Source organism: Hipposideros armiger, unplaced genomic scaffold, assembly GCF_001890085.2.
Source record: "Hipposideros armiger isolate ML-2016 unplaced genomic scaffold, ASM189008v1 scaffold_118, whole genome shotgun sequence".
Classification (NCBI taxonomy): domain Eukaryota; kingdom Metazoa; phylum Chordata; class Mammalia; order Chiroptera; family Hipposideridae; genus Hipposideros; species Hipposideros armiger.
This window is the reverse complement of record NW_017731468.1, coordinates 730,481-757,437: the sequence shown is the minus strand read 5'-3', so window position 1 is coordinate 757,437 and position 26,957 is coordinate 730,481. Positions and strand designations below refer to the sequence as shown.

General features: G+C 39.2%; 1 protein-coding gene across 1 annotated transcript in view; it reads right to left on the bottom strand.

Moving 5' to 3' along the window:
• The window catches only part of THADA (THADA armadillo repeat containing), a 323,536-nt gene that overhangs the window by 179,080 nt on the left and 117,499 nt on the right, over positions 1 to 26,957 (bottom strand). Inside the window, exons 26-27 of the mRNA XM_019647913.1 lie at positions 9,045 to 9,134; positions 7,792 to 7,923 (exon numbers count right to left, since the gene is read on the bottom strand). Coding sequence (XP_019503458.1) covers positions 7,792 to 7,923; positions 9,045 to 9,134 — 222 coding nt within the window. The remainder of the gene's footprint in view (positions 1 to 7,791; positions 7,924 to 9,044; positions 9,135 to 26,957) is intronic.

Here is a 26,957-nt window from a genome sequence, read left to right as displayed (position 1 = left end):
GGCTAGGCTTGGGGATTCCGGTACTCTTGTGACGGGCATCTCTGTTCAAAGATGCTCCTTTGGGAAGTTTGGGCAACAAAGAGTTATCTATTTTAATCACTTTCAGGAAAGCATCTCTGACTTTTCTCAAAGACTCAGATGTTCCTTGTACTTGTCAGAAAACAAATGTGGCTTAAGCCCACATCTGGAATGGAGAAAAATATAGCAACAACAATGAAAAGAAGATAATTAAATTAACAAGGAATGCTTTTCAGACATAACATCCCATAGGCCAAAACAAAACAAAAAAATGTTTTCATAACTATCCAGAACAAAGTTATAGAAGTCACTGAGAAGCTCAATTTAAGTGGATTAACTGCTGGAGGGCACCATGTAGGGGCAGACCACCGTGACCTTGTGGGCCATCCACAGAATGGCATCCCAACTTCTTTTCTTTGGGACATGGAAGGACTTATAAAAAAATGTACAAATATATGTTACATCTTTAAAGGAAGGTTTATCATTTCATTCACTGCACATAGCTGAGTTGTTCAGCTATTCTGAAATAAGAGATCTCAAAAAGATGTACTGATGGTCCTCTAGCCCAACCTCAGATGCATTGCCCAATGTATAATCAGTTTTCCTTGAACAGTTTCAATGACTGGCAGTTCAGTATTAGGAAAATCTGTTTATTCTCCTGATGGAGAATGCTAACTTTCACAAAATTCTTCTTCATGCTGAAACCTGAACTCTATCTCATATTTTCCCATTGGGAGCACAAGAGAGAAATGATGTGTCTTCTGCCATATGGCAGTGTCTCAAGTATGTAAAGACCTTTACCATGTTGCCTTTACGTTGTTTCTAGTCTAACTATTTCCAGATGTTTAGCTTCCTCCTCATCTGGGTCACCTCCTCTGTATAAATACTAGTTTATCAGTGACCCTCCTAAAATGGGAAGCCCAGAGCAGAGAAACATAATAAGCAAAATGATGTGTGTTTGTCTGAGCAGCAGAGTTGAGGGGTCCCAAAGCCTTCACTATCTGGAAGCAGCAACTATCACACTGCTTCCTTGGGGCTCACCAAGAAATCCCACTCCCCAAGATTTTTTCATAAAAACTGTTATGAAGCCAGACAACTCTCATTTTGTAACCACGCATTTTTTACTTTGATTTTAAAAATCAGAATGTGACACATTACCTCTATTAAATAGTATCTTGATAGTCTCAGCCCATCAATCTAGTCTTCCATGGCTATTTTGAATCTTATTTTTCAATTATATCACACATATCGAATAAAAACGAGTACAGAGAATAATATGACAGTCAACGACTTGCCCAGAACCCAGCTTAAGAACACATTACAAATAAAATTGAAGCTCCTAGTACAGGCTCCCTCCATTCCATTCCCTTCCTCTCCAGCCACACAGAGGTAATGGCCACCAGCCTAAATTTGGGTTTGTCACTCTCAAGCTTAAAGACTCTTTTGAATTTTTATTCCATCACCTATGATATTTATGTTATATACAAACCTAATAAGCACGAAATCTAGTCTGTCTTCATTTAAGTAATTCAAATGTTGAATAAAGCAGCATTGTTCTCATTTATCAGACTAGTAATCCCATCAAAACAATGAGGTGACTCAGGCATGACTTATTTCTTAGGGAATTTTTACTTGCTCTCAGCAAATAAAGTATGAATCATTTGCAAGTAATACACCGAATGATCCAGTCTGAAAACGATCAGTATCAACACAATTGTTTGGTCACTGATAACAATATGCCTTTCCCCTTTCTTTCAAAAATCTTGCTGTAAGCTCCTAGCATATTGTGCCCACCCCACATTTCCCCCAAATTACTGACATGGTTCCAGGTTCACCTGCACTCGAGGCTGCAGGTTCTCTGGGTCCCAGGATTTGCTTCCTGAACAGGAGGCAGTGCTCTTTTTCTGCCACCTCACCTACATCTGCCTTCAGGGCTTCCTCCCAGTTTACTGGCAGAGACAAGCCAAAGCAGGAGTTCAAAAAGTCTGCCTTCTCTCTATCCCCATTGTACTGCCAACCGCTTCCTCTATTTTTCTTAACAAGAAAATCAAGGAGCTTTTCTCTGCTATTTTTAAGCAGGATTATTCCCATTACACAGACTGACACCCCGAAGCACAGAGGGGCCCTCCTATTTACGCCACATTAGTTGAGAGGCTGTCCGCCACGTTTTGGCTTGTTTATAATTTTAGGACTTGCAACAAAAAAATGGCACCTCCCACCTTCTTCTATCCTTATACAATCCAGGCTCCTTCTCTAGTTCTAAAGCCTGCAGCAGGGTAGCTACGAGGCGGGTCTCCAGAGCAGTCACTGGACAGCAGTCAGAGGAGAGTTCAGAGTCCAGGAAGGCCTCAGGTCACAGGCTCATCAGGCCAGAGAGAACCTAGGTAATATCCAATATCTTAGTTTGATAGAAAAGGCAACAGAGGGTCAGAAAGGTGATGTCAAAATAAAAGTAAATGTCAAGACCTCATATTAGATCACAGGCCACGCAAAACACAAAACCCAGCCAAGCTTCCTTTCTCCATAACTGGTAACCTGTGAGATATGAAATGTGGCTGCAATATTGTAGGACTGAAGTCCCTGAAGTACTTCAAACATACACAGATCTGCTAAGACACCAAATGTCTCAATTCATAATTAGTTTCATTTTTAGGTTAATAATTCAGTCTCTGTTACTAAACCTGGGCTAGGCAGAGAAAGGTACCAAAAAACAAAAGCAAACCAGAAAACCCATACCTGCTTCTGCATGGAAAGAGATTAAGATTTATTTGGAGAGAATAATCATGGGGGGTATAAATTACAGTATGATAACAGTAATGAGGAGTAGCAAGATAAGATGTTTAAGTAACAAAAGCTACAGCCCTTCAGAGGGAGAGATGATTAGAGCCAAAGTGGAGAGCGTGAAGGGCGTGTCTGTCTGCCCAGCAGAGTTTCCACTGTTCTCTGCCTCATTTATCTCTCTATAAAGCAAATCCTGCCCTCTATTTATCCTGCCTTCTATTTATGTACAAGACAGAGCCAATAGAAATGTGCCTCACAGCCTTGAGGGAGAGTTCCCAGTATTACAATAAAAAATGAAGGTAGAAGCCAGCTATTGTCTACTGAAAAAAACCCCAGCTCTACACTATGAAAAACAAGTTCTTTCAACTTCATAATCTGGGTAAGGAGTAAAGTGATAATCCTTGAATTATGTAACTTTCAAGGAAAACAAGAGTCAAAATTATTTCCCAATAGCATAGGCTTAAAATGCTTAACTAACTCTTAGCTTTTGTAACTAATCTCTTTTTAAGACTGATACAAGCCAAAGGTTCCGTGAAATGGTTTAAAAATATATCAAACATGTATTTTCGAAACAAAATTTTAAATTAATTTTTATTTTTCAATTACAATTGACAGTCAATATTATTTTATATTAGTTTCAGAATAGTGGTTAGAAGTTCATATAATTTGCAAAATGATCCCCCCATAAGTCTAGTACCCATCCGGCACTACCTAATTTTTTTGATTGTTGGCTAGATTTTTCAGTATCTCAGCTGAAAAAGTTTCTACTGCCTAGGTTCCTACAGGTGATTTCTACCACCGTGTGTTTAATGAAGATTGTTATTTGTACCTCAATCTTTTTCAGAGAGAAGAAAAGCAGATTTCACTGAAAATTTATCTAAAGCAAACAATGACTGAAATGATTTGGGGAAAAACATCCCGAAAGTCATTTGCAATGAAAATAAGCAAAAAAAAAAAAAGAAAAAAGCAGGTGGGGAACCTCTTTTTAAAGCACCCAAGGGGGTGGCTGGTTAGCTCAGTTGGTTAGAGTGTGGTGCTGATAACACCACCAAGGTTGCTGGTTCGAGTCCCACAAGGGCCACTGTGAGCTGCACCCTTCTTCTTAAAAAAAAAGCACCCAAGAGTGAATAAAAGGCAGTAGAGGGATTTCTCCTGCAGATATTAATCTGATTCTGAGACTTCAGTTATCAGCAATAGAAGGCACATTCTGTCTCAACTGATACCTGAGATGCACAGGTACCACATTGGTCCAGAGAGGGTAAAAGAGCTTGGTTCAAGTGTCACCGCTTGTGAATAAGTGGCAGAGCTTAGACAGAACCAGGTCTCCTGGAGTCCAGGGCCTTTGCCCTGTTTAGGGCTCCATGGTGTCGCTTGGGTTTGGGGCATATTTGGTTTCCTTACAACTCTTCAATTCAAACTTGAAACTTGCTTGTGGAAGGGAATTCAAAGGTGCACGTCCATAGATACTTGGGTCTCTAGAAAGCCCCAGACAAGTGGGCACTGGCAAGCTGTATTCAGGGAGCCAGCTGGGGTCCCTTTTGAAGCATGAGTAACTCTGCTTTGTGGTATTTGAACTGAAGGGTGAACGGCCTTAAACTGAAAGCATCATATTCATATGGTAAAGGGCTGTGTATCTGGATCCAGCAAAGCATCAGGGACATAAAATATACTGGATCAAAAACAAAAACTTAGAAACAAAACACTGGGATTAGCATTATCATTTCTGTTCCAAGATGATGCAATAATCATTACTGCACACATGCATAACTTGGGAAAATCCAAATCAGAAACTTCTAAGATTTAAGTCAATAAAGACAATCAACCAAAATTTAAGTTTATACTCCCAAATGTGGGATAAGGAACCACAATACTAATGATACTTACAAACACCTCACAGAGAGGAAGGAAATGGCAGGTAAATATACATAAATCAAAAGGAAATAAAAAAACTGTTGTTGGGGCCTTTAATCTTCTCATTGTGCAATTCACTTGAGCAGTCAAAGTAAACTCTGTGCTACTCCCATGAGCTGAAAAATGTCTCTTTGGCTGAAACTCACAGTGTCCAAGGGCCTGATTAGAGCTCTTCTAAGTACATAAATTAACATCAGCAATGCTACAAAAATAAAATACCACCCATCCACTTGTGCATGTATCTATCTTTTTCAGCTGTTATCCCAAGTCAGAACAGCCCAATCTTTACTATGACGAGAACCACAAGTGCTGTCTGAAATGACAGGTTTTATGATCAATCTTTTACTTAGTTCATGATTCATTTTCTCAGAAATAATTTAAATCAAATGTAGACAGTTTTATCAAATTCACTATTAAAAAAAAATCTGTATATGGTTCACCTTCCCAGTGTGATTGTGAACATTTTAGGGTAGCACAGAGTTGTTCCTACAGTAGGCTGATGAAACACAAAAGTAGGTTTTCTCCCTCTAAGTCTAGGATACTGCCACTGAACCACAGAAGATGATCAAGAAAAGCCACCCTTCCTCCATACCTGGCCATGGACCAACCCCATCACCCCAGGCAATGATCCCACAGATATGAGCCTAAAGGAATGGCAGCATCCAATCAAGCCACTGGCACTACTGAAAAAGCAAAGTGAGGAGTAGATCTCATTGCTGGTGGGCACATGACTTCAATGTCCTCAAAATGGCCTGTGCTCAGATCCACTGACTCTGGATACAGGCTCCTCATTGCTCCTAGTGGCATAAACTTCAGCGAACATGGGGCCTACTCGGTGTAGCTCAAGCTCTTGGCTACACAAAAGGGAGCTGGTTATTTTGGTGTACTAGAACACTCTTGACAAGCCCTGTACTCTTGAGTTCATTTTCCAGCTCTATAACTGACTCACTTTCTAAACCTCAGTTTCCTCAGTAGGAAAATGGGGGTGATAACACCTATTCTCAGATACATCGTAATCATTTTGTCCAGTTCAGTGACTGGCAAATAGTTAAGGCTCAGCAAAGGCTGAGCTTCTACTACCTACTGACCTCTCTGCTCAGAATACTTTCTCTTTCTTGCTTGTTCTCTGCATTTTGGGTCAAAGTCTACTTTTTATAAACCCCCTGAATAACCTAACCAAGGACCAGGTATGACCCTACTACCATCTAGTTTATTAAAATCATCTCTGTGTGGGTGGGGACAGTTCTGATAATGTGTAAGTTTAACATTCCAGATTTAATCTTGCTACTTTTAAGTGTGATGCGCAGAGCAGCAGCATTAGCATTACCTGGAAGTTGGAAAGGCAGCCTGTCAGGCCCCACCCCAGACCTACTGGATCCGGATTCATGAGATCCCCAAGTGGTATGTCTACATCTGCAAGTTTGAGAAACACTAGTCTATAAACATCTGGACATTCAATAAATCAGAGCCTACTGACATTTTAAGGAATCAATTGTGGCAACTTCTCTATGAATCTTTATTCGGGTAGAAAGCAACACATGACCAAAAGCATTTTCACTGGAAGGATGGCATACATGTACACTTTTTACTTTGTACCTTTTGAGTTTAAAAATGATTCACTAAGTACACCAACTTTAAGGCAATATTTAAATCTTTATTAATGCAATCTTTCTTAGATGTAATAAGAGCTCTGAATATAATTAGTAATATGAGCGTTCTGATTATATATAAACTAATAAGTGACAGGAAGGATACTTGCAATGTAGTAATTTCTGGTTTCTAGGATGCAACACGTAACAGACTGATTAGTAATAAGCTTCCACAAATTGAATGTTCTCGACACAGGATGACCAAGTTCTAAAGTGTATCTTTGTTTCTAATGTACACTGTGATCCTGCGCATGTGCCCTTCCCCACTCCCATCAGCTTTCTGAAATATTTTTTAGTTCTTTCCAGTTATATGTGAAAGTACCATTTTTAAATGCTCTTGAAAGTAAAATTACGACCCAAATTCCTAAAATGAATCACCAAACGCTGGATAGGGAGGCTGGTAACTCTGTATCAGGAAACAAAAACCAATCTGAGTGAGTCATCGCTGTGATCATAGATAACAGTCCCAGCCAGGCCTTGGCGCAAACAAATGGCTACAGCAACCACATGTCAGAATCTTGTGTTTAATGGTTTCTCACATTATAATGCATCCGTCAGCTCTGTGAAACCAGGAAGTGGAACACAGGACACCACATAAACAACAAACGCACTCTTAAGTTTGGTATATTTTAACCTTTTGCTCTAAGTCCATTTCGATTGTTGGTACATACATAAAAACGAAGGTGCTGTTTTTGTCAAGAGGTAAAAAATAACAGGGCTTCTGAAATAATTTCATAAGACAATTTCAAGATTTTTTGGAGGCCTATTTATTGAGGCCTTTGATCCAAAACGAAAAAGGTGATCAGAAGTTGGCAGATGCCCCAAAAAAATGTAACAGAGAAGTAGTATTAGGCTCTAGAAGCAGAAAAGTCTGTTATGATTTGATTCTATGCAGAATCTGTCTGCGTGGCTCTTTCTCAGGTACTCTGAACTGGAAAGAGAAGATGAGTGGGTAGTGAACTCATGCTCCACGGCACTGCCATCTAGATGGTACCCCATGCACACACTAGCAAACTCCCCTGGAGCGAAGAGCCAGAGGTCCTCTTGAACCCCTGGACAGGGGATACATGCCAGCACCGAGCCTGCCCCATTTTAGCCAGGTTCACACGTGGATAACACAACACCCAGGCTATGCTTTTCAAAGGGGGGATATCTCCTATGAACACTGCATATCCATTGGCAGGCAGGGCTCCGAGGAAACACTACTTAAACAGTAGATATGAGCTCCTGTACCCACAACATAAGCACTTACCTTTGAAACACTGGAGACCACTTGGGGGCAATGGCAATACCCCCCGGTCCTTTCCTTCACCAGACCCCTCCCAAAGTAAAAACAAAACATAACACTATAATTTCTAAAATAGGAACAAGATAAAATGCCCCTATAAAGCCCCCATGCCCACCCCCAATATCTCCATGAAGCATACACTACCTCATAATGAAGGGAACGAAAGGTGCCATGCTAAGAGCAGAATAGGTGCCGTCCATCGGGGAGGGGTACAGTCGCCCCAACACCAAAAGTAAGAGAAACATGCTGGGATGGCGGTTTAGTTCTCCTAGATCACTGGGGAAAAAAATTATTGTACATAAAACATTTCAAATTTAAGAGGTGAGGCACTATCTTCAAACATTTTTCTCATTAAATAGTTATGTATATAAAGTGAGACTCTCTATGATTAAGGGAGAATTTGTCTTTTTTCCTTTTTTCCCTCCATTCCCTTCTTATATTCCTAATGTGCAAATGAGAAAGAACTACTGGCAAAGCCATGAATTGGGCTTTTGCACACGATTCTCTTCTCGAAAGCTAATCATTTGATCGTTTGAGTCTGCTGTTTTGATTTGAGCTGTTCCGACAGTACAGAGGTGCCTATTCCACAGTATGAAATGTGAAACTTTCAACATGTACTTAAGAAAGCACAAACAGTCACTTACTAGGGTCAGAAAAGCCTGTCTGTACAAATTACTAATGAAGAAATGTATCATAAACAGAAACAAAATCCATTGATGTTATTTTATTTTTCCATTACAGACTAGTATAAATTCACACCCGTACAAAAATTGCTTAGAAGAAGAAAAAAATGCATGTTCTAAGATGTCCATAATAAAAATTCCACCGCCAGCTATGGAAATGTGCTTGAAAGGACAATGTTAAACTCTTCTATCTGCCCTGATCAGGCTGGAAACTCCCTTAAAGTCTTTTGTGTTTCCAGGGTCACTGGCCACCTTGGCTCAAGTAGAGCAGGGCCATTTCTGATCACAGATGACCAGGTTGGGCAGCTAATTGCTGCAGTTTCACAATGGTCAGCTGTACCAGACCAGTAATAAAAAATAACAAGCATGTGTTAACTCAATATGTACACACACACATTTTTAAATATGACAGGAAGAAAATGATTCTTCACAGAGGACATCACCATGTGCTTCTAAGAAACTTTCCTGTATAACACTGAAAACCGGATTTTTAAAATACAAAATAAAATATAAAAACAGGATTTTATACAACTTTTCAGGTATAAATCTATGAGAGAGGGTCAGGCAACATGATACAATAAAGACGCACTTAAAAAAAAAATCCATCCGTGTTACAAGGAAGGAGCTGGTTAAAACCTGTTCCCTGGAGGGGACATCTCCATAAAGGAACTCACGTCCTTGTTTCCACTTTGCCCCACCCTCTTCTCTTCCTACCTGTCCACAGTATCCGCCACAGCTTCCAGCTGTTTGAGAAGAAAAGGATAGAGCTCTGGGAAACGTGAGAAAAATTCACTCCCTGTCATTCTGTGGAGGGAGGGAAAAAAAGAGGTAAATTACTATCACTCATTTCCTCTAATTTGATCATAAAGGCTTTTTATTTTATTATTTATTTATTTTTAAAATATTTTATTGGGGAATTGGGGGAGGGGAACAGACAAATTGCTGTCGTTTTGTTCTTCAGTCTAGCTGTGGAGGACGCTGCTTCACTGGCCCATGTTGGTATTATCATTGCGCTCTTCCCGGGTGAGGCAGATCGGTCACTGGCCACTGGACGGCTGCTCACCACGGCTCACAGCAGCTCAAGCCGGCTGCCGGCCACTCACGGTAGCTTATGGCAGCCCACTGCAGCAGGAGCTGCAGCCTATGCTGTCAAGCTGTTGTTCACCATCTTAGCTGTAGAGGGCGCAGTGTCACTGGCCCTCATGTGGGATCCGAACCGGGGCCCTGCTGCTTAGAGCTGGTGTCCCAAGCCAACTCTTAACCAATGCGCCACTCGGCTGGCCCTTTATTTTATTTTTTTAAAGAGAGATAACTAAGGGCATTTATTTTTATGTAATGAAATCAAGTTATGAACAAAACCTACATCTGAAGAATTTAACAACAGAAACTATAAATTTTGCTTTGGGAAGTGCTCTTAATGCATGGAGTTTTCTCTCAACATTTAAGATTATGTATGTTTATAAACACTTGATATTAAGTCAGAAAAAAATATATCATTTGTGAAAATGCCAAGTTCCCAACAATTAGTTTGGACTATGAATGTAGTCAACACCTGGTTGACTGAGGCTGACTCAGCTTCACTAACAAAAGAGGGTCTAGAACAAGGTTTCTCAGAGTTGGCACCAATGACATTTTGGACTAGATAATTCTTTGTTGTGAGAGGCTCTGCTGTGCAATGTAGAATGTTCAGCACCTCGTTAACTTGTACTCATTACATGCCAGTAGTACAACACCTCCCCTCCCCCAAGTCACGACAATAAAAAATGTCTCTGGACATGGCCAAATGTACTGAGGGGAAAAAAGGTCCCTAGTTGAGTCCTGCTGATCTAGAGCTTGGTTATCAGAAGTACAAGCTTAGTGTGTGAGGTTTTGGGGCTCTAATACCTGTGAGGATTACCTTTTCCATCTTTATAAAAACTACTCTTGAACTCTGACAAGATCCTAAAAATAGTTCCTCTGGCTGCACAACTGACCAAAAAGCTCAAACTAAATATAGCATTTAGTTAAATACTTTGTTTCCATAACTATTAAAGGACTACTCTAAAGGAGTGGCATAAATATCCCTAACTTACCCCCTCTTATCAACTCTAGAAGTGTGCTATTAATAGAGACCCAAATTATCATATTTTTAAAACTGCAGTGTACTTTACACACAGTGAAATGCTCAGATTTTAAGTGTGCCATTTGATCAGTTTTCATCAATGCATACACTCATGTAATCCACACCCCTATGAAGACTCAGAAAATTTCCATCATCCCAGAAAGTTCCCTTGTGCCCCTTCCCAGTCAACTCCCAATCCTCAAAGCAATCATGATTTGATTTCTATCACCACAATTTGGTTTTGTCTATTCCAGAACTTCCTATAAACGCAATAACACATTACATAATTTTTGTGTCTATCTAGCTTTTTTTACTCAGCATAAAGTTTGAGATTCATCTATGTTATTCAGTATATCAATAGTTTGATCCTTTTTTGTTGAATAGTATTCCATTGTATGAATATACAAGTTCGTTTATCCATTCTGCTCTTGATATACATGGACTGTTTCCATTTGTTGGCTATCATGAATAAAACTGCTTATGAACAGTCTAGTATAAGGTTTTTTTGTGTACATATGTTTCATTTCTCTTAGATAAATTTCTGAGAATAAAACTGAAGTATATTTAATATTTTAGGAAACTGACAGTTTTCCAAAATAATTACTATAGCATTTTACATTCCCAACCAGAAGAGTTCTAGAGGCTCTATGTTTTTCCAGCATTTGTTATTGTCTTTCTTTTTTCCATTTTAGCCATCCTAATGGGTATGAAATGGTATCTCCCTGTGATTTCGATTTACATTTCCTTGATGATTAATGATGTTAAACACATTTCATGTGCTCTGGTCACTGGTGTGGCCTTCTGTGAAGTACCTGTTCAAGAATTTTGCCCATTTTAAAATTAAGTTGCTTGTTTCCTTTGCCATATATATGCATTGCATGTACTTTCTCCTAGTCTGTGGCTTGCCAATTTATTTTATAAATGCATTTTGATGAATAGAAGTTTTAAAATTTTGATGGAGTCTTCAAATATATGGTGATGGAAGGAGAACTGACTCTGGGTGGTGAACACACAATGTGATATATAGATGATATACTATAGAATTATACACCTGAAACCTAGGTAACTTTACTAACCATTGTTCCCCAATACATTTTAATTAAAAAAATTTTTGATGAGGTCGACAATTGGATCAATTTCTTTCTTTTATGATTCATGATTTCTATGGCCAAAGCAATCTTGCTTACCTGAACATCACAAAGATATTCTGTTTTCATTCACAAGTTTTATAGTTTTAGCTTTAGACCTTTTGTATGGTAGATTTCAAGGTACTTTTTTTCTATATTGGTGCATCATAATTTTAATAGGGAGATACCATAAGAAAAGATATGTGCCTTAAGTAGGAGAGATGTGCCATGTTCATGGATAAGAAGATTCAATATTATAAAGTGAAATTCTCCCTCAATTCAATGCAATTCCAATAAAAATGGTGTGTGTGTGTGTGTGTGTGTGTGTGTGTGTGTGTAAATGAATAACCACATTCTAAAATGTAAATAGACGTACCAAGGGCCAAGAGTAGCAAAGATAATCTTGAAGAACAACAAAGTTGGAGGACTCACCCAATCAGGTAGTTAGAAATGTTATAAAACTGTAGTAATTAGGACCCTGTAGTGACAAGTAGGCCAATGAAATAAAACACAGAGTATAGCACCAAACATACACGCACATATGAAAACCTGAATTATGAAAGAGCTGTTACTGAAGATGATAGTACTATGAAGATCACTGGTGCTATGATAACTAATTATCCACATGGACAAAATTAAAATTGGATGCCAACTCCCCACTATATACAAAATTAAATTCCAGTGAATTCAAGACTTAGAAGTGAAAAGTTAAACTGTTAAACTCTTTAAAAGGCAATAAAGAATGGAATTCATTTTATTATTATTATTTTTTATTGGGGAACACTGTGTTTTTCCAGGACCCATCAGCTCCAAGTCAAGTAGTTGTTTCAATCTAATTGTGGAGGGTGCAGCTCAGTGGCCCATGTGGGGATGGAACCAGCAACCTCGGTGTTATGAGTGCTGCGCTCTAACCACCTGAGCTAACCAGCTGCCAGGGAATGGAATTTATTCAACAAGACCCAAAAAGCATCAATGAGTAGGAAAAATTAACATAATCTAGTACATCAGTTAATATATTTTTTAAAATTTTGTACACCAAAGAAAAAGCATGAAGGAAAATACAAAATAATAAACACAGAGTATTGCTGACTGAGGGGGAGTGTAAAATATGGAGATTTAAGAGACTTAAAGGCTTATGAGACTAAAAAGACTCAATATAACATGTGGACCTTGTTGGGATCCTTATTCTAACAAACTACAATATGCAAAAAGACATTTCTATGACAACTTGGAAAATTTGAATATTAAATAATTATTAACTTTCTTAGATGTGATAACAGCATGGTGGTATTTCTTTTTAAACTCTTATCAATCAGTAACACATACTAAAGTATTTACAGTAAAAATAACATGACGTCTGAGACTCCTTTTCAGGAGAACAAGGAAATGGATAAATAAAACTGGCAAATGCTGATAATTGTTGAAGCTGAGTGATGGATATACAGGATATAGTGACACTAGTTTAGAAATTCCCTAAATAAAAACTTTAAAAAAAATTAGAAATAGGGCCGGCGGAGTGGCGCGTTGGTTAAGAGCTGGCTTGGGACGCCAGAGGGCCCCGGCTCGGATCCCACATATGAGGGCCAGTGACACTGCCCTCCACAGCTAAGATGCTGAACAACAGCTCAACCTGGAGCTGGGCTGCCGTGGGTCGCCGGCGATGGTGTAGGCTGCAGTCCCTGCTGCAGTGGGTTGCCATGGGCTACTGTGTGTAGCCGGCAGCCAGCGTGAGCGGCTGTCCAGAGGCCAGTGACTGATCTGCCTCGCCCAGGAAGAACGCAATGATGGTGCCAACTTGGGCCAGTGAAGCAACGTCCTCCACAACTAGACTGAAGAACAAAACAACAGCAACTTGTCTGTTCTCCTTCCCCTGATTTCCCAGCATTGTTCCCCTCCCCCAATTCCCCAATAAAATCTTAAAAAAAAAAAAAATTAGAAATAAAAAAATTTTGCTTGACAAGCCTCAAATGGGGAAAAAGTTTATAATACACCTAACCGAAAATTACATAATTAGTATTCAGAATATATGAAGAACTCCAGTGAATCAATAAGTATAAGATGAACTCAATATATAAATGGATAAAATCTACCAAAATACAATTCAAAGAAGATAAACATTAGTGCCCAATAAACATAAGAAAAGATGTTCAACTACCTCGAGAGATCATTTTATATCTTCAAATTGGCAAAGATTTGCTACAACAATTTTGAAAAATAATTTGGCATTTTCTTGAAAGCCACGGGTGTTTTTACCTAGTGACTCAGAAATGCTGTTCTTACATAAATGGCCTAATAAACTCTCAGACTTGGGCACCAGAAGGCTTGTATAAGCATATGCATAGCAGCCACGCGTCCATCAACAGGGGAGAGAATAAACTGTACACTCACACAATGTAATAACGTATAGTAGTAAATCTGAATGAACTACAGATACATGCAGCAACACAGATGAATCTCAGGGATATAACGTCAAGTGAAAAAAGCAAGTGACAGAAGAACATGTGCAATATAATCCTTCTAAAGTTTACAACAAAGCAGCACTAAATCATATATTGCTAAGGGAAACAAATTTATGTGATAAAAAAAATAGAAAAGGAAATATATAAAAGCAAAATGACAAAAGTAATCACTTCTTGCCAGGAGGGACCGAAAGGAAATGAAATTATGGAGGAATATATAGAGGGCTTTGAAAGTAATGTTCCATTCTTAAGCTAGGTGGTAGATCCAAATCTGTTTGTTGCATAGTTACTCTTTTAAACTGTACACACACTTTATAAATTTTCTTTTGTACCTATTTCATATTCAGTGAAATCAATTTTTTTTTAAAAAAGAAAGTCCTACTCCATTCCAAATTGCAGATCTATTGAACACTTATTGAATATTTTATGGAAAATGTGCTCATTTCCTCTTTCTACTTATTAGATAAATTGATGGAAAAAAATAAATGCAAATGTCAAAAGAAACACACTAGACCCCTTCCGCCCAGTGCCTTTTAAAAAATCCAGCGCCTACCAGTCCATACTTTTAGTTTGGCTTCCCACCACCCCACAAGTATGCATATTATATATACTGTTATATACCTTGATTATTTTTCACCTAAACTATATCTGCAAAATCATTCAATATTAGGCACACTAATCTATTTCTTTCCATCTAATGCCAGCAGAGTAATCCACTGTATGGTTGAATATATTGGGTTGTCGGAAAAGTCATGACGCATTTTTGCAACAAAAAACAGAAAAAATATGTCATGACTTTTCTGACAATCCAATAATTGATTTAATCCTTAATGACAGGCCTTTTGGTTGTTACTGGTCTCTTGCTCTTACAAACTATGACATATGTAAAGCTCCCTGTTAATAAATCATAAACCTGCGTTTTGCAGGATCAGTGTTTTTACACAGGGAGAAGGCAAAACCATTCCACTGTAGGCTATTACATTTTTTACCACCTCCAAGCAAAACTGGTCAAGAATATCAGTTTCCATTTCCAGTAGAGTCACTTAAAGGTAAAACTGCACGAGTTCAGTACTGGGATCCCTGAGAATACTTGCCATACAGAATTTCTCCATTTACCAAACAAAGCCTGGTAGATATGATTTCTTGAAGAATGAGCTATTAATTTCGAGGGGAGTAAGTAAGTCATTCCTTAATGGCCTAATATCTCTTGGTGGAGTCAGAGAGACAAGTATTCTCACTTGAGCAGACCATCTGATTGTATTACCATGATCTAGAATTGCCTTGATAAATAGCTGGCTCTGCTGACCACAATACTGCCAGAGAAAAAAGCTATGGAGCTACTATTCTAAAATTAAAGTCATTGTTTTAATTGAACTAAAGCTAATTGTCCCAAACAGCAAATTACCTTATTTAGTTACCTTAGCAAACATTTAGCAACTGGTCTATCTTGGAAGATATATGAAGAAGGTACACGACTTAATTTAGTGAACACCTTCACTAACTGTTTTGTTCTTAGTAGCTTGGTGGGTCTTGACTACATCTTTTAAAACATATTTAAAATTATTGTGTCCACGCTTGATGGCGTAGGACTTTGAAGCATCAACTGTGCATCTGTCAGGTTTTAAGAAAAACCACAATTATTTTCTAAGGAGAATTTTGACCTTGTTCAGGTACTCTGAACACACAGGAGGTGCCTCTTCATTCTAGAGTTCTTAGGTTCCACAATATTGTTAAGGAAAAGGAGATCTTACTTCTGGGTCAGCTCACCTAAAGGGCCAAGGCTGCAATTCACTGCAAACACACAGGAGTGGAGCTCCATGTACCTGCCAGGTAGCATCATCTCAACTCTGCATCAGCCAAACGCTACCAAAGACTTGGCTACATATTTATGGAGTGCTGCCTGAAGGATGTGCAATATTAACAATTATTGTGTATTATAAAACAGAGCCTCAAGAGGCAAAGGATAGGAGGATATCAGAGCTATCTAAAGGGATTATTCAAGCTTCACTCACCCCTGATTCTCCACTATACCAGTAGATCGACAGCATCTTAAATCTAGAACTTAGGCTACTAATATATTAACTCCAGAGTGCAGCTAACCAATGACTGACTACATCTTATGGTTACAGTGAGTGGAGAATCACCATTTATAACAGTGCCTCTATATGGAGGCAGTTCATAGGTTTGGGGCTGCCTGTATAGGTCTGTAATCTAGCCTTATTTAAAAAAGCCAAGGTCATGGAACCATTTTAGTCCATATTTGAATCTCCCTCCTCTGAATCCTGGAACATGTGAGTTTTACCTCTCACCTGCTACTGAATCAAAACTGTAATGTGGCCATATTTTTCTCAAGAAAGTAGCAAACGTATTTTTTAAATACCTATATACTTCATGTTGAGTACTGTGTTATGTCTTATGGGGGATACTAACACTATGAGGTAGTCACTGCTCTTAGAGCTTGAAATACGGTTAGGAAGACAAGGCATATACATAGAATAAAGCTAATGATATAAAGCAAACGAGTGTAAGGGCCGAATAAATGATGCTTACAATAAGAGCACAGAGTTGGAAATGATTTCATTGGGGGCTAGAGAGGTTAGGGAAAGCTTTGTGGGAAACAGAAACCAAGACGAGTCTTAAAAATTGGTAAGAGTGGATTAAAAAGGAGAGAAGACAGCAACTGGGAAGCTACATTGGCTGGATGAACAGAGGACTTCATGACAAGAGAAAGCAGAAAAGGTAGGATGGCATATAATTTTTAACAAATTTAAATACTAGGCTAAACAGCTTCACCTATGTCTTACAGGCACTGAAAGTTTCTGAACAGAAGAGAGATGTGACAAGAGCAGACAGACTAGAGAGCAGAAACATGGGTGACTCAGTGCACATTCACTAAATGTGTACCTTTTTATTTTTTTTAGCTGAGCCATCCTGCCACCTGTTGGCAGCTCAGCGGCTGCTCAGCTCGAGTCAGGACTCGAACTGCTGTTGCTCAGAGCTCAAACTCTTGAGTGAGCTCTTAACCAACTGAGCCACTTGGCCATCCCTAAATGTGTACCTTTTAACCTCAACTAGAGCATAAATATCTACAGGTATGGGACCGTATCCATACTTTCTTGCATCTCTCTTGAAACACAGCACAAGTCTATGTAGACGTCAGCTGGCTGGTAAATATTTTGGCAATGAATAAATAAATAATATTAGCCAGGGAAGAAAAAAATTCTAATATAGTTAACCACAAACCTATGCCTTAGGCCTGTTTTCTTCTCAGTGACTGGTACCCACCCAACTTCCCAAGCCCAAAACTCCCCAAGCGTATTGTCAACAGGCAAATCTTGCTGTTTCTATCTCCAGAGTATCTGTTGAATCTACTTCTCTCCATCCCCACTGCTGCCGCCCCAAGTCTGACTGCTATTATTATCTCTTGCCTAATACTGTGTCAGCCTCTCTTACCCCATCTATTGGCCTCATATCTCTACCCCTCTGTAACTCTGTTGTGATAAGAATTCTCTTTCTAAAATACAAATCTAATCATGATATTACGAGATTAATGGCTCATAATGGCTCAACTGCTTTTTGAATAAAGTCTAAGCTCCTCAGTCTGATTTACAAAGTTCTGCTTAATCTGCGTCACCTGTCCAGTCATAGTTTTGCCTCTCCACATTTACAACCTAGCCATATAGGAGATAGATAGATAGATAGATATTTTTTGGTTCTATCAATATTCCATAGTTTTTCTAGTCCCCCCAGATCTTGGCAAATGTACTTTCTGCTAGGAAAAGTTTCTCCCCTCCCCTCCTGACTAACTCCAAATAATCCTTCAATTTTAGGCTTAGGCCAACTTGTTCAAGGATACCTTCCCTGATGTCTCAAATCTGGGTTGGATGCCTGTCATTGGTATTATACTCTAGCCTATAATCTCCCCATTACAGCACTTGAAGCATGTCATATATGGAATTTCCTATTTACTTTCTCATTTCTCCCACCAGAGTATACATTCTGCATGGGCAGAGACTATATCTGCCTTATTTTTCCACATTATCTCAAGTACGAAGTAAGATGCTCAGCTCACAGCTGGTGTCTAATAGTTGCTGAGTGAATGAAGCAAAACAAAAGGACAGAGTCCTTGACACAGTCAAGGAAAAAAGGAGTTATGACTTAAGATAGTAACAAATTCATGCTTTCTTAAAGCGCCTCATTAGCTCTATCTAAAAACATTCAGAATCTCATGTGAATTAATAAACCGAGCATCCTGCCAGGGCTTGAAATTTTCTTAAACACACATATAATAAAGCTTGTCCCACTGGTTTGCAAACAGTTCAATTCTAGTTCACCCACATAAGCAAACAGGCTGATAGGTTACCTCCACAGATATAGCAAGCCCTGGGGGTAAATTCTCTAGTGACAGGCATTTCAAACCTGTTTATCTATGTGGCCAAAAACTAGCCCAGCAACTTTATGAAAACAAGAGAAGTGGGAACCAAAAGGAAAAACTAAACCTCTCGTAAGTTCAAGCTCCTGGGGAGACAAAAGGAGACCATCAAAAATGGTGACCGAAACAGGTGAAAACAAACAAGCCAGGATGGAGCGTAAGAATACAACAGCTTTCGTGTGGGATTCCAGACTACACAAAAGGCGAGTTATTCCCTATCCGCTCAGGTATGCAGGCACGACTGATGAGAGGCCCTTGAGGAAACACAGTAGCCCCCCCCCCCCCGAATAAATCTACTTGTCTCGCATCAAGAATAGGGGCCAGGAGCACAGAGGAGCCGTGAGCGCCACGAAGGCAGGCCCCGGCCTGACATGGTCAACGCTGGACTCTCCCTGAGCCCAGCCAGGGCCTAGGACGGAGTAGGCAGGCAATAAGAGGTTTACTGAATAAATGACAATGCCTGCCTGGCACTGTTTTGTTTGATTTAAAAAGCTTTTAAAAAAATTTTTCCAGCACTACTTGTTTGTTGAGGGAAAACTCGATAATAAAGAACATTTGAAAGAAAACCACCACAAACTCACCACCCAGGTGTAGCTGCCAGTCTGTTTTGTTGTCTCTCTACACCTTTCTCCTCCTTATATTTTGCTCTATAACCTGCTGTTTAGACTTAACAACGTGTCGAGAATACGGTTCCACATCAATGGGAACCCGTTTTGAGGTGGCGGCCTCTGTGCGGCGTGCTCTCCCCATGGCTCTCCCATGTCTGAACGTATGTCTGGGACACTAACCCGGATGGGCTCTTGCCATCTTGGCTACGCCGCTTGTGGTTTGCAGTCCCTGCTCCAGCCACGTTCAGGGCTACCCTTTGTCCACACACTCCACATCTAATCTTGGTAATGCCGAAAATCTAGTTTTTGAGAGCTTCTGAGCTTTTGCCATTTTGGTGGTCCTGGAATCCAGCCTGCCACCTGACACATTTGAATCTAACCTAGCCTAGAAAAATCTTCACGTAAATCAAGGTTCTATTTCTCTTAGAGACCCTATTCTAAGAGCTGCCGCACATACTCATATAAAAAACTGAAATGCGAGAAGCACACACTTCTGAGCTTAACAAAAGCACCCTGATGAAAACTATCATGCGATGAGAAAAGAAGCATTTGGTGAAACATGTTAGAAGTAAAAATAAGGTCACCCCACCCCCCAGTTCCTACATACACATTCCCCATCCTTCTTAGTCATCTCAGGAACAGGGATCCACAGAATAATGCATAAAGGTATAAAAAGAGAAAGCTAGCGAAGGCAAGTAAAAACATGCAGAAGTAAGAAGTAGACGGCAGCAAAGGCATAGCTTGAGCCTGGTTTTGAAAAAAAAAAACACACCAGAACTTATTCACAAGCCATGGAGCAAACCTTATAAACGTGGTCATTAGATGAAAATGAATGCTGGAGGCAAAAGCTTGGAGGTTTTCCGTTGGTATTTCAAATGGGAGCCCAATAAACGATGAAAACCTTGCTACTCCCCAGATTCTGGCCTCTAAAACCACCCCAGAGGACAGAAATCAGCGGAAGGCCTATGTCTTCTTGCCACAATGATTGCTGATAAAAACAGCAAGTTCACCTTAAGAAAAACAGTACCCCCAAATGGAAACAAATCTACAAAGCACGCTAGCCGCGGGCGCGCGTACACACACATGCGCGCACGCACACCCTCTTCAAAGGGTGATCAAATGCAAACTAATAAAATAGAAACAACTAATAACAAAGAAATCCGGGTTTGGAATCTCACCAGGGGGCCCATCTCTGACTCTGTTCCTAGAATCCTCTCCCTACCTCTGACCTGGTGCTGACCTTGCCACTGCTCCCCAGAGTAGTAACGATTGATTGGACAGAAGCGATGTCAGGGGTCCCAGGGTCAGAATCTCATCCTCGACAAGCACTTGTAATCATTGTAATGGTTCCACCAGGAAGTCCTGTTATTAAATTTCAGGCAAACCATGCAGGAAGTCAAAGGAAAGGCATCTTCTTCAGGGTCTCTGTTCTAAGTGCACTGACCACCAGGTCTCCTGCAGTCTCAGTTTCTTTCCTATCCTCTGTACACAGCCATGAAATTCTTGGACTTATTGAATGCTTTTCTAATCCTTCCCTTCAGGGACTGCTTTCCAGGTGGAGAATCTCTGAAATCACACCATTACCCATCATTATACTATGCCCAGGGAGAAAAGTGAAAGGTCTTGATTCTGGAAGTGTGCTGAAATTCCCCTTGTGAAAAAATCACCAGCCCAGGGGTGGTCTGGAAATACATTTCCACTCACCACACAGTCAGGTGGTCAGTAAAAACCCATTTCTTGAATTCCTCATGTGTGCAAGGTCCCATTCCAGCAGCTTATATGGGTATTTTTATAACAATTTTTTTCACAATCCCATCATCTATAAAATCTAGAATCAGTCTATCTCCAATCATTAATTCACTAATCATTTTCCAAACAGTTTATGGTAGACTTGTTTCCAAAGACGGCCAACAATAACTCTTACTACCCTCTCTATGTGTACATGCCTCCCGCCCCTCAAGAGGTGGCTCGATTTCCTCTCCCCGTGACTCTAATCTAGCCTTCTTTGACTTCTTTGATCAACAGAAGACTGAAGAAGCGACACTGTGCCAGTTCTGCCTTAGGCTTCAAATGGCAAGTTACCTTCTGTACTCACTGTCTTGAAGACTTGACTACTCTGCTAGAGAGAGGCCCCACTAGCACCCCAGTCATTTATGCCCCCAGTAGAGGTTTTAGATGTATAAGTATGAAGCCATCTTGGTCATCTAAACCCCAGCTGAGGTCTCAGATAATGTAGCTATCTGAGTGAGTGGTCCCAGGTGATACCACATGGTAAAGAAGCAGCACCCAACTAAACACAGCCAACACAGAGAATTATGAGAATAAACTGTTGTTATTTTAAGCCACTAAATTTTGGGTTGTTTGTTATGCAGCAGTTAGGTAACTGAAACACAGAACATTCAACGCACTGAGTTAGACTCTATGGAAAAGGTAATACTAAATCAAAGGGACACTGATAACATGGAACACACAAATTAACTTAACTACTATATTTATTCTCTCCTAGTTCTGGAGGCCAGAAATATGAAATCAGTATCAATGGTCCAAATTCAACGTGTCAGCAGGGCACCGCCAGAGGCTCTTAAGGAGAATCTGATCCTTAGCTAGTCTACTCGCTGGTAGCTGTTGGCATTCCTTTAATCTCTGCAGTTGCACTGCTTTCTCATCTTCTGTTCCTCGAATCTCCTCCTGCTCCACTCTTATCAGCAATTGCATTAGGACCCACCCAGAAAATCTAAGATAACCACACTATGACAAGATCCTTAATTTAATCTTAATTTAATCATATCTACAACCACAGGGGTCTTATCCCCATCAGCCTGACTCTAAAGATATATACATACATATATATTTATTTAAAGAAACTCTTGCTTGGTAATTCCAAAGAGCATTGTATAAGCATTAAAACCCTAGTTAAGCACATGCTCTAAACATGCAAACAGCTGAAACAATGCTGAACCTGCCTAATCCCAAGTACTAGAAATCACCTAGAAATTTATTTTACTCATTAACAATTAATAGATTAATTTAGCATAAGGTCCAAAATTTCAAAATAAGCTTTTTAGTTTCTATCCCTGTAATAGTTTTGTTCAACTAACTCTTTCAGGATCCTACTCTAAACATTATAGACATTTTCATTAAGGTCAATGTTAATTTACCAATTTGTATTATTAAAGCAAGGGGAAGGCAGAAACAGAGTCCCAGACTTAAAGGAACATATTAGAACTAAAAGGACTCACAGAGAAGGTCCACTCCTCTCTAATCATTTAATTTTACAGATGAGGAAACTGATGCCTAGAGGAATTAACTACATGAGTCTCCTAAGATCAAAATATTTTAAGTTGGGGGAAATGCAGGACTAGAACCCAACTCTCTTGTTTCTCAATCTAGCCACCAGGCTTTTCAGGGTTTCTGTTACACAGGTAATCTAACCATCCCTCTGCTTGGCATCCACTTAACGAGCAGAGGACACTGGCCCAGGCTGACCAGTGTTCAAAGGAGTTCCTGTCCCCATGATTGGGTCAGATAGTCATCTCTCCACTGTTGTCAATCCACCTGGTCAAGTTAGGTTAAGGTTCCCAGCCTGAGTTTCCACTTCCATACCCTGAGCCGGGGCCCACCCACTAACTTTAAATGGAGTAGATGAGCAGGCAAACTGCCAGCTACACAAATCTATAAAAATCTATCCATCTGCTCGTACAAAGTTTTTTTGGAGATCATTAGACCACAGATAACTTCATTTGGTTTAATAGGTCTCAAGTCTCTCCTGTATTCAAATTAAGAGAATCTTACTAATAATACACTATAATACCCTTTCCCCCCCAAAATAAATCAAGAACACCTCTAACTCTCATGCGAATCAAATGAGAAAAGACAAGTGTATGTCCTTGTTCTTATTCAGACTCAACGCTTCCTTTTCCTAAGTGAACCCCTGGATTTTGTAAGTTTGTGAAAACTCAGGCCAAGGCTTATTTACAAGGGGGCGGGGGGGGGGGAGACACTCAACAAGCAGTCACCAGGCAAACGTGACACTCCCAATTAATACACAGTGTGGTCCATAACTAGGTATGACGTGATGTCCGGTGTACATTTCCCCAAAAAGAAGTAAGACTCGGAACACAAAGCATGATTTTCTTACGCTGCCGAGCAGTATGGAAAAAAGCCCATTTAGGAGATGTACATCTCAGACTGCAGAACCTAGTCTTCTCTCTGAACGGCTGCCTGGAAGGACTCAAAAAAAAAAGGATAATTTTCAACAGATTGGCTGGATCTCCAGACAGAGAGGAAAAGCCAGCGTTTGGTGGAGTTGTGAAAGGAACATTTTGGACATCTTAGCCATTTGTTTTTGGGAGAGCCAGAAAACTAATCTGGAATAAGTATAACTCATTACTGCTATTATTATTAAAAACCTTAACTTCTGGCTCCCGGGGTTGGCAACAGGAAGCGTGTTGGTTTCTGTAGCAATGCAAATGAAGCTTATTAAATTAGACATTCCAAGATCGGGGTCCTGGGTTGGGTGTTCTCACGAATGCTGATTTCTTTAAAGTACTCTGAAGTGAGTAGGCTGCCACCTCTTTGCAGACCCTGGAAAGCCATCTGCCTGGCCCTGAGAGCAGCCTGTGCATTGAGATCACACAGAGGCAGACTTTAAAGCCGGATGGCTGCCATTCTCTTCCATGCGTGTTTCCCCTTAACGGCCAGACCCCAAATCCTTCAAGGGCTGAGGCTGTCTTTGCTATCTCAACTGTATCTCCTATAGCACCCAGTAGAGGAGACAGACATAGCGTGTACTTACTACATTTTAAAAAATAAGTAAAGGAATAAATCATGTCTCTTTTCTTCCCCTCTTTTTAGTTATAGTCTATTAATTACAATTAGTATATGCTCATTAAAAAAAAATCAGGCAGTATACCAATGAGTAAGTAGTAAAAGAAATTCCACCTGTCCTGTTTGAGACCTTTTCTATACACATATAAAAATGTTAAAATTAGACATGTAATATTCACAGTTGTTTTGGAGGGGTGGCAAACATAGGTGTGTTCAACAAATACTGTTCAGCAACTTGCTGTTTAAAAAACATTTAGGTGCTTCAGAACTTTATGTTCTGGGGGTAGAAAGAGAAAAATCTAGTTTTCCTTGTACTTAATTTTTAAAAAATGTTTTGAATGAAAGTAACATTCTTCATATTTTATGTCAATGTTTGACCAACAAACTCTAGCTGAATATAAAATAGAAAGAAAATCATATTCCATCAGAATTTTGAAGGTAATGCTTTATTAAACTCTTCCATCTTCTAAGTCTGTTGCCATTTTGATCCTTAATTCTCTATATGTGAACTGTTTGGTTTTTCTTTTCTCTCTACAAAATTTTAGAAATTTCATGATAATGTATCTTGGGATGGATTGCTTTTTGTTCACTATACTAAAACTTGTGTCCTTTAATTCTAGGAAAATTTCCTGTGCTACTTCTTTGACAATCTCCTGTCCTCACTTTTCTCTGCTTTCTCCTTTCTGAACTCATAGAAGTTGGATGTTGAACTGCCTGGAATCTTCTAATTTTGTTTTCTTTTCCTTTTATTGTTTTATTCCCCACGTACCATCTTTCCTGCTCTTTGTAGCTTTACCTCTAAAAGAGTTCTTTTACTCTCTCTTCACCCTATGTATTGACATTTTCATCTGGGTTGTCATATTTTGAATTTCCTGGAGCTTTTTCTCATTCTTTGCTTGCTCTTTTAAAAATGACATCCTGTTCTTATTTTATGTAATAGATTTCATCTCATTTCTAAGAATTTATTTTTTTAAAAGTTTTCTTCTGGTCCCTAGTTATATCTGCTCCTATTTAATTCCTTTTTTAAAAATCTCTATTCTTTTTCTAAGACTGATTTTAAATTTTAGGCAGCAGCTGTTTCTTGGGATGACCGTAGTACTTCTCTCCCTGTCATACAAACACACACATATACAACACACTGCAATGCAAAGACGAATTCTATCAGTTAAGTACAGAAACATGAAGTTCTATCATATGTCAAAGAAGGATTAGAAAACCGGCCAACAGAAGGACGGCATGAAGGAAGACCACCCTGAATAAGCAACATATTAATAGCAGAAAGGCATTTTATTCCAGGGATAGGAATCTGGTTTACACTCGTCCACAGAAGCTTTTCATCATATGAAGCTAACAAACACCAATTCTAAACACAAAATAATTCTCCTTACAAGATTTCCCCCTTCTTTCTATCTCTGCTATGACTCTAAAGAAATAGAGACACAATAGTTATTAAGGAGGCCGGAAATCCTTCTAGCTAACCAACTTTTACATACTGTTCCTTTATGGTCAAAATCTTGACCACACTGTGGTAACTCTTTTTTGACTTTATGACCTTATTACTAAGACTGTCAATTATACTCTCTGTTATTTGAGCAGAAGAGCTGCCTGAATGCCAAAAGACTGCTCTACAGTGCTATTTAACCTTTCCCAACAGAGATTCATGAAACTGAGAGTATGGTAAAATATTTTACCTAACTTTGCAACGATACTTCCCAGTAAATATTTGAAGTATATAAATACCTCCAAGTAAAGTCTGTAAAATGTGTAAAACTCACAAATGTTAAGCCAAATGCCCGCCTTAATTATATAATCACATTTAAAATAAAATAATGCCATGAGTTCAGACAAACTAAGGCAGTTCAAATATTATTTATCTGACTACATTAAGCCTATTTCCAATGGCAAAATATTTTTTTATAACACGGGCAGCATTTTATTTTAGAATAGGCTGCTACTACATCGTGGAGTGATATTTGAAACCATATTCCATAGATTACTTATTCTGTGGTAGAGTGAGAATAAGGAAATACAATGCAAAGAAAAAGCAAAGGTTTGGAATCAGCCAGGCCAGAGGAACACTACTGATTAGCAGTGTAACCCTGGGTGAACTGTTCAACCTTGCTGAGAACCTTTCCATTTTGTTTGATAAAAAATGGGAATAATAGTGCCTACTTTGGGGAGTTACTGTGAGAAATGAGATAATACACAGACGAATCTAACACTGTACCTTTTCAACAAATTATACACATTGTTCTTTGGCCTTGGCTCCTGCTACCCAGCCTTCTTTGTTCCCCTCCCCACCTTAAAGAGGAGATGAAAGAACAGATAGGAGATTAGTATAAATTACCACTAAGGTCAACATACTCTGAGAGTCTAAGATGCAGAGTACCAGAGAATATAAATCACTTTCATTCTTGCTATACAAATAGCTTTTAAAAATACATGAAGGGTAGGCATTGAAAATATGGCTAAAATTTGGGTTTGGCATAAAATTTTTTTTTTACCTAGTATTCTGAATGTGTTAATACCTATACTTTGCAGTAATCATACACACACACAGACACAGAGACACAGAGACACACACACACACACACACACACACACACACACACACACACAGAAGAGCCAAAGGCCAGGAAGAAAGCTATAAAATGGGATGGATAGATCCATACTGGTAGAAAAAACATAGGGTGTCTAAATACAAACATACACGCATGATGTGTGTGAGATGATAAACATGATGGTATACAATGCTGCTCTCATACTCTTCCACTCACACATGGTAAGAAAACAGTATTGGTTTTTGATGTCCCCAAACTAGTAGTAAAAATTGACACTTCCACAATTGAACATACACACAGGTTTCCTTGGAAAAGGAAACCATATTTCTCATAATTATTTGTGATTACAATAGAATGGCTAGCAGTTGAGTTTGTACAGAAATAATTTAAAGTCACTCTAATGGTTTTCCAAAAAGTCTCCAAATTTTCCAGAAAATAAGGCGCCTACAAAAATGATTGATATAAAGACCAAATAAAAATAACTAATAAAAGGAACAGTCGCTGATAGTTTT